The sequence below is a fragment of the Antechinus flavipes genome, chromosome 5 (assembly GCF_016432865.1).
Source record: "Antechinus flavipes isolate AdamAnt ecotype Samford, QLD, Australia chromosome 5, AdamAnt_v2, whole genome shotgun sequence".
Classification (NCBI taxonomy): domain Eukaryota; kingdom Metazoa; phylum Chordata; class Mammalia; order Dasyuromorphia; family Dasyuridae; genus Antechinus; species Antechinus flavipes.
Genome location: NC_067402.1, coordinates 222,944,685 through 222,955,743, shown reverse-complemented (window position 1 = coordinate 222,955,743; position 11,059 = coordinate 222,944,685). Strand labels below are relative to the sequence as shown.

The window sequence follows — 11,059 nt, the reverse complement described above, 5'->3', positions numbered from 1 at the left end:
CTGGAATGGGAATGCATTTTTTTTTTTTTTTTTAAGTAGGCAACCTAAGTTACTTCACAGGAAGACACGTCAATCGAGTAACGAGGTACATATGTTAACTAACATGTTCTCTCCTTTAGCTACTACACTCTTTTTCGCTTACAAACTTTATTTTTCCTCCCAGCGACACTCCAGGGAAACCTTAATGTTATAGAAGATGAATTAACGAGTTTTTTTTTTTTTTTTCTCCCAGTATAGTCCCGTTTATGGCTTTATTGCTACCCATTGATTACTTCGCTTTGTTACACAGAAGGAAAAGATCATAAAATCCTTCGACATCCGGGTTCTTGTTATAGCCAAAAAGAGGGAGAAAAATATGGGCTCTTTCCCCCAACCCACCCTCTGCCTCAGCCCCCCTTTTGTCAAATCAAAGAATCTCTGGGTTATGTCGCCGACATTGAATTAAGTTTGACTTAAACAGAAGAGAAACCTCATCACGACACCTTCCGCTATATATGTTCTCTCACTCCTATTCCTTCTGAAGCCTTCGACTCCTTTCCTTTCCTTCCTCTGCCCAATGCACTAAGTTGGAAAGAAAATAGGGGAATAGATGGAGGATGAAGATTGCTGAGAGGGTTTGGAGGGGTATTTTCTACTGGGTTGTGATCCAAATCCTGAAAGCTAGAATTTGGGTGCTTATGTACTGACAAGCAGCAGGTCCAGAGGGGGATTTGGAGCTGCAGATTTGGGGTCGGACAGCCCTTAGCTTTAGCAGATCTTATATTCTCCAAGAACATTCTTCCTAGCTGATTTTCGATGAGCTATCCCACCAGCTCCAACCTTTTCCATATCATAAATTCTCTCCAATATAAACATAGTTGATGTCTCCAGAAAGCCTCACAGAAAGACTCTCTCTCTCTCTCTCTCTCTCTCTCTCTCTCTCTCTCTCTCTCTCTCTTTCTTTTCTTTTCTTAAAACAAAACAAAACAAGACACAACACTAAAACAACCCTATAAACAAATTGCTCCCTTTTAGGAAAAATATTCTTAAGAGTCCCAAGAAGAGACCCTAGGAGAAAGCTGGGGTAGCAGAGGAGAGGCACACGCCAGCTCCCCTTTACTCCAACTCAGCTCTATAACTTCTCATCTCCCTATGAAGTTGAGGGCTCCTAATCTCTTACTTGGGCTTTGAATTGCTCCTCCAAATGCACCCCATAGCCAAGATTGTCATTCCCATTCTACTTCCACTGGCCAGTGTATTTAATAGAATTCCTTTCTACCCCTGAAATGTTTTTGTTTTTTAATCAGTCGAAAGACACATCGTATTCTGTCTGAGCTCCCACTCATAGGGAGCGGGGGAAAATAGGATTGGGTGCTTTAGGTGATTCCTGTCACCTACCAGGGACTCTTCCTTGAATTGGGCAGGGACAATTTTAGGGAAAGAAGTGCGACCACACGTGTAATACAATCAGATAAAAATGCATTGATTTCGTCAGGCCAGTTTCTGGACAAATCTAATCTGGGTTAACACTGGATGTGGGATTTTCCTGAGGGGACTTTCTCCTTCTCTAGCTGGCTCAAGGGCCTACCTTGCCCCTCCTCCCTCTTCCTCTGTTCCCCAAAGCTGGTTTCCTATACCAATATATATTATATATGAATATAATATATATTAAGAGAAATCCAAGTCTTACTTTGAATGCACACACTTAGTCTCAACTAGGGAATCAACAGAAGCAGGAGCGATTTTTTTCCCCCTTCTTGACATCTAGCTTCCGATTGGCTCCGAGGGGGTCAGCTGACTTTGTCATTTTGTCTGTCCTGGATTGGAGCCGTCCCTATAACCATCTAGTTCCGAGTACAAACTGGAGACAGAAATAAATATTAAAGAAATCATAGCCCGACCAGGTAAAGGCGAAGGGATGAATTCCTATTTCACTAACCCGTCCTTATCGTGCCATCTCGCCGGGGGTCAGGACGTTCTCCCCAACGTCGCCCTCAATTCCACCGCCTATGATCCAGTGAGACATTTCTCGACCTATGGAGCGGCGGTGGCACAGAACCGGATCTACTCGTCTCCCTTTTATTCGCCACAAGAGAATGTCGTGTTCAGTTCGAGCCGGGGGCCGTATGACTATGGATCTAATTCCTTTTACCAGGAAAAAGACATGCTCTCAAATTGCAGGCAGAACACCTTAGCACACAACACACAGACCTCAATGGCCCAGGACTTTAGCTCTGAGCAAAGCAGGACTGCTCCCCAAGACCAGAAAACCAGTATCCAGATCTACCCCTGGATGCAGCGAATGAATTCGCACAGTGGTGAGTTTTACAGCTCCAAGATATAAATTAAATAAAGTGAACTGGCGTTATGAGCAGCTTCCCTAGAAGAACAGGCGGAGAGAGTTTTTTTTTTTTTTTTTTTTTTTTTTATAGCGCCATAAAAACAATCACGTTCCTCTCCTCGGCGTCGAGACAGGGCCCCCTCTTCTCCTCCTTTTTCCCCCTCCTCCTTCCCTTTCCTTAGCTCCCCTCTCCCCTGATAGATTGGAGGGGTCGCAGGCGAGCTAGGGGGGAGTGAGGCTAAGGATGGGAACAGAGAATGGGAAGGATTGGGGGAACCCTTGAAAGTGGAGCCCAGGCAGAGTGGAAGAGTGAAGGGGGAGGGGAAAGAGAAGAAGAGAAGGGGAGAAGTTTCTAAAGGGCAGGAGAGGGAACGAAGCCGAGGGAACCTGAGAAAGTAGGGAAAATCAAGTCAAATACACTTCTAGAGGGTTCTCCTCTCTCCCCCCATCCCTTAGCAATTAGGGTTTCCCCCTCTTCAAACTAAGGTTTAAGATTTTTTTCCTTCAGCTTGATATCACTTCACCCTTTTCTTAATCCCCTCACCTCCAGGACAATACCTATCCTCTACATTGGGGACCTAGGAGGAAGTTGGGGTTCAAGTCCCCCCCTCCCGAAAGGCTTCGAGGAATAAAGATGGGGGTGGGGCAGAGGCGAAGAGTGAGGGGTGCAGAGGGAGTTGGGCGGGACAGAGACACTTTTTTTTTTTCCTTGTATGTATTAGTAGGATTATTCCCCTTTACTAATTGTTTTTAGTTTGCTTTGTGTCCGGATCTCTAGGGGTCGGCTATGGGGCGGACAGGAGACGCGGCCGGCAGATCTACTCTCGATACCAGACCTTGGAGCTGGAAAAAGAATTTCACTTCAACCGTTACCTAACCCGGCGCCGGCGGATCGAGATCGCCAATGCGCTCTGCCTGACCGAGAGACAGATCAAAATTTGGTTCCAGAACCGCCGGATGAAATGGAAAAAAGAATCTAATCTCACTTCCACGCTGTCTGGGGGCGGCGGAGGGGCCGCGGCCGACAGCCTAGGCGGCAAGGAGGAGAAGCGGGAAGAGACAGAAGAAGAAAAACAGAAAGAGTGAAAACTGTCTCGCTTCCCCCCACTTCCCTCTATTACCCAGTTCACTCCTCTCCTCTTCCTCCCCAGACCTTTTGCTCCCCTCCTTTCTCACATCCCCTATATTTATCACTGGCACAATTTATATTTTGACTCCCTCTGGAAGAATAGGGAGTCAAATGTGGACCTTCAAGTCAGATCTCGTCCTTGTTCCCTCTCCCTGAACACCCTCTCCTTATTCCCTTTCTTTCTTCGGCCTCCTCTCCCTTTACTTCCCTGATCCCGCCGGCCTTGGGGGCCTAGGTCTCTGAACCTCGATTCGGATACCATTGGGCTCACTTTGAATGAGGACTGGATCTTCCTCCCTCCTCCACCCCAATCCCCACTCTAGGGCCCAGCAGCAAAGAGCCGACCCACAAGGCGCCAATTTCCCATTCAGCCTCCCCAGAGGCGAGAGGGGTTCTAAAGCCGAGTGAGTCAGCGAGGCCCTGCGTAGCGACACTGCTGAGTCTAAAACAACCCATGGGGCTGTTGGAGTGGGCAGGAAGCTTCCCCCCCTTTCAACCCTTGCTGGTCCCAGTTCCACTCCCAGTACCCCAGCTCAGTCCCCCCGAAGCTCCGACATATTTTCCAGCTTAGCCCAATCGTATTTAAAGAATCCTCGGGGGTCATTATGGCATATAACAAACTGTGACAGTTTCTGTGTGAATATTTTTAGCTGTATTTGTGGTCTCTGTATTTATATTTATGTTTAGCGCCGTCAATGTTCCAATCCCAAATTTTAAAAGGGGGGAGGGGAAAACTGAAAGGAGAAAAAAAATATGAATGAAGTTTGTTTAGCCAGTAGGAAAAAAAAAAAAGAGAGAGAGAAAAATACAAAAAAAAGAAAAATGCCCCTCGTGTTACCCTCCTGTATAAATCCGTCTCCCAGACCGCTCCTCGAGTATTTAATAAAACTGATATTATTTTTAAAAGTTTATATCTTGATTTCTGCTCATTCGCTCGCCCCATCTCCTGTACATCGTGGGCGAAAGTTGGTGCTGGCGCCGAATCCTTGCTGCGTCTCTATGCCTCCCCTGGCGGCTGCTTTCCCCCAGCCCCAGTTCCAGTCCCTGCAAACTCCCATTCCCTTCTGGTTTCCTCTCAGAAACCCCAGAAGCAGGATCCCCGAAACATTCTCTCTCGGCTTCCTCTTTGTCCTACTCTGAGCTAAGAAAAGCTCCCTTCTCTCCCTTTCCCGGGAAAAGGCAGTCTTCAATTCCCACCCTCCCCCCGCAAGAAAAATATCGAATTTTTCATTGGAAAAATGCTTTCTAAAAGTCAATTAATTCGGGTTGGAATCAAACCCCATTCCCAGAGTTTCCTTAAAGACTCCAAATCTTGAAGATTTACCTCCTGACCCCACCTTCCCCCCCAAAAAAATAAAATCCGGGAAAAAAAAAGAAGTTCCCTCCAGGCGCAGAGCTTCCCAGAAGAGAGAAAGAGCTGGCAAGCTGACCCCTGAACTAGGGGCCAGCTGAGGCGAAATGTGTCGGAGGCAGAGAAAGGTGAAGAAAAGATTTGGAGTTATTTCGCAAAGGATCTGGCAATTCAAGGACGCTTAAAAAACTAAAGCCTGGACATTGAGTTTTCTTCTGCTGGGACTCAGCTATAAGGGCAAAAATACATCTTTCTTCACTTGCCCCTCATCAGCACCCCAATCCTCCTTCTCTCTCAGATTCCCCTTCACACTCCTAAATCTGGTTGAAGAGCAAAGTTCACCCCGGTCTTTCTCCCTGCTGGGCTTCCCTCCTGCCTTGCTTAGAAATCCTGATCCAAATTGGGGAGGAAATCCTTTCCCCAGTGAATTGGAATGTTGAGATGGGGTCTTCAAGAGGAATGAAAAGCCAAGAAGATTCCCCAAACTCCAGACATCCCAGGCAGCTACCAGAGCTTTGATTTTTCTCAATCCAGGGCAGAGATTCGGGAAGGAAGGAAAGAAGGAAGGAAGGAAGGAAGGAAGGAAGGAAGGAAGGAAGGAAGGAAGGAAGGAAGGAAGGAAGGAAGGAAGGAAGGAAGGAAGGAAGGAAGGAAGGAAGGAAGGAAAGAATGTGATTTGGAGTTGGGGGAAAAGGAATGAAAACCAACAAATACCCTAATGGGATCTCCTCCAACTCAGAAATTATGCCCTGCCCTTCTTGATTTGGGACCTCTTCTGGCTGGCTGCTCCCCCAGATCTCTCTGCTCCCCAAAGTCGTCTCCCTTCTCTATCATGTTCCCCCCCTCTTTCTCCAAAGAAACCCACACTTTGTAGAGTTTGACTTTTAGGGATCTACTCCAGAAGACCTTAGGCCTTAGGAAGTGTCTGCCTGCAGACACCTGCCCCGAAGGGTAGAAAATATTTATGGGGATTTTTGCAAATCCCATTTTCCTGTGACTTCACATAATATCTATTTTCTATGCATATAAATACACATTGAATACATGTGTGTTACATTCACATTGATACCACTTTCTTTATTCAAACCACATTCGTTTACAGGCTTTTGTGTCTGACTTCTCATAAAACACCCATCACCTATAGTACCATCACTAAATTACTCTAATTCCTACTGTGGGTTTGGATATGAGTATGTGTAGAGTGACGTCTAATCAAAATGATTTTCTCCTTACCTCCAAGCCCTTGTTAGACATCCTCTCAGTCTACTTTGGCTTTCACAACACCCACCTCAGCTTCCCCAACTCTTATAGAACCCGGCATTCCCCTTCCCCAAATATCCCTGAGTGGCTGGACTCCCCCTTCCAAATCTTGTCGTTTTGGAAACCTAATCAGCTCTTTTTGTTCCTCCTCCTTTCCCAAGGCAAAAGATTTAGGTCCTTTTAATTAGGAAACGGGGAAATAGATCCACTTCCCCACTAAATGAAGGGTTTAGCATCTACTCCCCTTTCAATTCTTCCCCCTTCTCCAACACACGCACAAATTCCTGTAAACTAGCTCATTCCAGCGAACCTAGAAGGCCCTGGGGAAGGGAGGGGCGACGATCTATTCAGAAAAGCCCCTCTGCGCATCCTAAATGAGGCCCCATCTTTCCTTAAAATTAAATACAATTTAAAAGGCCAACTCAGGGGGGTTTGTGTAAAACAGCACAGCTTCTCTTCGCTAGGGTAGAAAAATCCACCCAGGAGAGGCGAGGATGACAAGCCAGGATGCAATACTGCCGAGCCTACGCCAGGTGTCGCTGTGGACTCGTTGTCCCCGCTACCCCCTAATTCCACCAACCATTTTTTTTTTTCTCCCCCTTCTCTCCCTTTCTCTCGATCCCTCTCCCCTCGGTTGGGCTGTGCCAACATATCAAGATGCGTTTCGCCGGCTTCCATCACTAACCTCCCGGAGGTCATCAAGCCAAATTTATGAGTGGCCGCCCGAGTCACGTGACTCTATTTAAGGATCCCTTATTTGGAAAGCGCGCATAGGATAAAGAAAGAGATATCTCCACCTATAAATTGTGCACTTTGGAGAACAAAAAACCCCTCAACTTCAAAGAGTCACAAATCACCCTTAATCAAAAAGGGTGCAGAAATTTTTTTCGTCCCTCCCCGCCATGAGCTCCTACGTAGCCAATTCATTCTATAAGCAAAGCCCTAATATTCCTGCCTATAGCATGCAAACTTGTGGGAACTATGGATCTGTCTCAGAGGTGCAGCCATCCAGGTACTGCTACAGTGGATTGGACTTAAGCATCACTTTCCCACCGCCTGCTCCTTCCAACTCTCTTCACGGGTTAGACATGGCTGCCACTCCTAGACCTCACCCAGACCGACCCGCCTGTACCACGGTGGCAGCTCCGGGACACGCTCTGGGCAGAGACGAACCGGCTCCTCTAAACCCCGGGATGTACAATCAGAAGGCGGCTCGCCCGGCGCTGGAGGACAGATCTAAGGGGAGTGGGGAGATCAAGGAAGAACAGGCTCAGACTGGGCAGCCCGCAGGACTGAGCCAGCCACCGGCCCCGCCACAAATATACCCGTGGATGACCAAACTCCACATGAGCCACGGTAAACTTTAGGGCTTCATTTTGTGCGCTCGGGTCCGCCTGGGTTTTATAGGCCATACGGGGCAAATAAAAAGAAAAAACCTGCGGCCATAAATTTTACGGTGCAGGCATCAATTGCTCGTAAAACTGTCCACTAAAAGGCTTAGAGGCTGTATGCGCCCAAATTTACGACGACATAATTGGATCATAGGAACAAAACGTGTATAAAAGGCAATATTCAATTTTTGGGGGGGAGGGAGGGAGTTAAAAAAATATAGGGATCTGAAGGGTAAGGTACACCGGCCTTATAGAGAGGGGATCCCCCCTTCAACATCACCCCCATTATTAGAGAAATGATTCTCATTTGGGGGGATTGAGGAGGCTTTCCCAGTCAGGAGGAAGGGAGGGAGGAAGCAGGGGAGGATAAAGGAGGGGGATCCCCTTGTGTCCGGGTCTGGAGGTCTCATTGTCTCTCTGGAGTCCGGGTCTCCCTCCTCACCCCCCCTCACCCTTCTGGGTAAGTGAGTGTCGGAGCGGAAAGTTTCCCTAGCAAGTGTCGCCTCTCCCTAGGATCAGGGGCCGTTTTCATCCCCTCCCTTACCCCCTTTGCCCGCCTGCCCAGTTCTTTAGTTAACTGGGGCTAGTTCTGAGACCGATCTTAGGGGTGGGGAGTGGGGGTGGGGTAGGGAGACGGTGGGACTTTTTAAAAACTATTCACCCGTTCCTGCACTTGCTGGGGTGGGGTTTATATTCCAGAGACAGACGGCAAGCGATCCAGAACCAGTTACACGCGCTACCAGACTTTGGAATTAGAGAAAGAATTTCACTTTAACCGCTACCTCACCCGCCGAAGGCGAATTGAGATCGCCAACAACTTGTGTCTCAACGAGAGACAGATCAAGATCTGGTTCCAGAACCGAAGGATGAAATGGAAGAAGGATTCCAAATTAAAAAGCAAAGAGGCTCTTTAAAGGGAAGAGGGAGATGTGGGATATGACAATCCCTTCAAATAGTTTCTCTAGTTGGCTTGAATCTACCTTGGGGAAACTTTTCATTTTCTTTTTTCCTGTTTTTTTTTTCTTGTTGTTGTTTGTTTGTTTGTTTTGTGTGTGTGTGTGCGTGTGTGTGTGTGAAAATTTTTTAGGAGTGGGAGTAGAGGTATATGTGTGTGTGTTGGAGCTGGGAGGATTTGTCACGGACTCTCCCAACCCTGCAGACAAAAGCGGTTTTCGATTAGCATTCAGCTTTCCAACTGCAGCTTGGCTCAGAGTGTGCAGTTGTGTTCATTCACTTCTTCAGTCTGTCTCCCTAAATCCTCCGGGCGACCCAATAACCCAGTGAAATCTCCGTAGGGGGTCTAACTAAAATTATCTAGACATATCAGACCGGGACTGTCTGATGGCTAAGTGTGGGGAAAGAGAGAACTCTTTGCCTTCGAAATCCTTTTCCCGAATCTCGCCGCCACCAGTTAAGGAAGCAGCCAAGAACCCCCTACCCCCAGCATCTTGTCCCCTTCATCTCTGGCTACATTTCCTGACGGAGAGGCTGGCAGTGGTCTGTTCGGGGTTGGGTGATTTCAACTCCGTCCCTGCAACTTCTTTGGGGCAGAGTCACCTCCTTTGGGCTCGAAATGTGTTAACCCCCCCCCCCTTCAGTCGACCTCCAGCCTTTCTTTGTTCGAGGGGGCCCTGCTACAGAGCTGGCGTTGGGACCAGGCCCAGGCCGTATCTTTTCCTCAGTGCGTATGGGTGATGGTCTGATTGTGTGCGTGAGTGGGTTATTTTCTGGGGGGGTATTTTGTTTGTTAAACTAGATTTTCATTATTTTTTTATGATTTACATATGAAAGGGGAAAAATTTTAATGAACTTTGGACTCCCTCTTTGGGCCCTCTCAATGTCCCTAAGCATTCTTCCTTTCAGTTTTGGGAAAAACGGACACCCCAAACCAGTTCCCCGCATGCCAAGGGCCGTCTCCCCGGAGTCCCTGCACTGTTTGTATGTATTGGGGTCTACTTTCATGTGATATGCTCTCTGACTCCAGTATCAACTCTTGGTGACCATGTAGTCCTTTCCTGGCAACTTTTTTTGGGGGAAATTCCCCCGTCACCCACCTATTTATTGACTCCGGGTCCATTATGAAACTATATTTTGTCATATTGAATAAAGACCAATAGACATAAAATCCGAAGACAGACACGGAATCCTCTCTTTCTTGATCGGGAAGGGAGAGGGAAAATGGGTGAGGAGGTCTCTAAACTTTTTATAGAGGTTTCTTGAGGGGTCCTCTTTACTTTTGGGAGTCATTCCTAAAGAGGGGTTTTTAAGACCAGATTTGGGGATGTTGAAGTTAGCTGGAGATGAGGAAAAAGGAATCTTAGATTGCTAGGCCTTGGGAGTTGGAGAAGCACTCTGCACTTGGCTTAGTTGGGGGCTACATTTGAAGAGAAAAAGATATAAATGTTCTAGCATATGTATATGTTCTTTATGAATATATGATATAAGCTCTGTGTTTATATAAGTACTCTGTATCTGGAGTTACCCTTCCCTGGACCCTGTTGAAAATCTAAGCTCTGCTAAAAAGTAGCTGAAGATTCATTCGCTCTTGGTTTCTTTGAGGACTGGACAGCAGGTTTCTTTTCTTGAATCCCTTGGCACACACTGTTAGGAATGGGGGAAAAGGAGATAGGAAGATCTGGACCTACAAAAGACGTAATATGTCCATAATGAAACTCAGACTGCTCCTTAAATTGTATCTATCTCCTAGGCTAAAGGGGTACACTTGGCACGTTTGTGATAATAAGGGAAAAAAAGAGAGGGTGACTTCCCCTCTAAAATCTTCTTGGGAAGAATATATAAATTTGTGTTTGTATGAAGATGGGGAAGGGAGAGAGATGGGATGGTCTGCATTGTGTCTGTATGGTATAAAATGGTTCTGTTAGGTCTGTCTCTCCATTTGCTGAGCAAAGGGCTATGCAGACATGCTAATTATCTGGCTAATTCGAATAGTACAGGCAAGCCTTCCTGGCTCAAATCTATTTTTTGTTTATTGATGTACATATTGATGCATGTCCTTTAGGGTTCATTCAGGAGAAAGAAGGCAAAATTCCCCCAGTGGTGGTGGCTGTAGAACGGACCAGACAAACATACTGTGGATTCTCCTCCCTAGACAGCAGGGACATGAGAACGGTAGAAGGATGAGGAAGCAATGTACAGTAGAAACAAATGTAGCAGCAGTCTAAGCCCCCATAAAAGTTTATAGCATTTCCTCTTCAGTATCTACAATGGGGGTAATTTCCTGAGTTTGAGCCTAATGCTATCCCACCGTTCCCCACTCGACAAAACTGCCTGGGATGGAGGGGGAGGGGAAATCCTAGGAACTGGGCCTCAACTTGCTAAAGGTCCCAAGGAAAAAGATACAAGGAAGTGAAGGCCAGAGGCAGAGAGGGTTGGGGAGGAGGGAAGGGAAGGAAGATATCTGTGATTATTAATGATGAAGCTTTTTGGATGTATTTTACAATCCTCTCTGTTCACTCCTCTTTCTTTCAGCACAGCCTATCCTGTTTTTGTTTTTAATTTCTGCGAAGGGATCTAAGGGGTCCTTTCTCCTTATGTATCCTTTTCTATGTCCCCTTCCAGGCCATTTAATTCTATCTGAACACCCAGTT

General features: G+C 46.7%; 2 protein-coding genes across 3 annotated transcripts; both read left to right on the top strand.

Annotated features, from left to right (window-relative positions):
* The first annotated feature begins 941 nt into the window (after window positions 1–941).
* On the top strand, window positions 942–4,360 carry HOXC6 (homeobox C6). 2 transcript variants are annotated; one of them, XM_051963663.1, is made up of 2 exons: window positions 942–2,297; window positions 3,099–4,360. In XM_051963663.1, exons 1-2 carry the CDS (start codon window positions 1,898–1,900, stop codon window positions 3,404–3,406), a joined length of 708 nt encoding a protein of 235 aa, XP_051819623.1. In that variant the 5' UTR covers window positions 942–1,897; the 3' UTR covers window positions 3,407–4,360. The 2 variants fall into 2 exon arrangements, with proteins under 2 accessions (XP_051819623.1, XP_051819622.1); XM_051963662.1 differs by having other exon boundaries at window positions 3,075–4,360.
* A 90-nt stretch (window positions 4,361–4,450) lies between these two features.
* On the top strand, window positions 4,451–9,590 carry HOXC5 (homeobox C5). The gene is made up of 2 exons (XM_051963664.1): window positions 4,451–7,416; window positions 8,151–9,590. Exons 1-2 carry the CDS (start codon window positions 6,963–6,965, stop codon window positions 8,363–8,365), a joined length of 669 nt encoding a protein of 222 aa, XP_051819624.1. The 5' UTR covers window positions 4,451–6,962; the 3' UTR covers window positions 8,366–9,590.
* The last annotated feature ends 1,469 nt before the right edge of the window (window positions 9,591–11,059 follow it).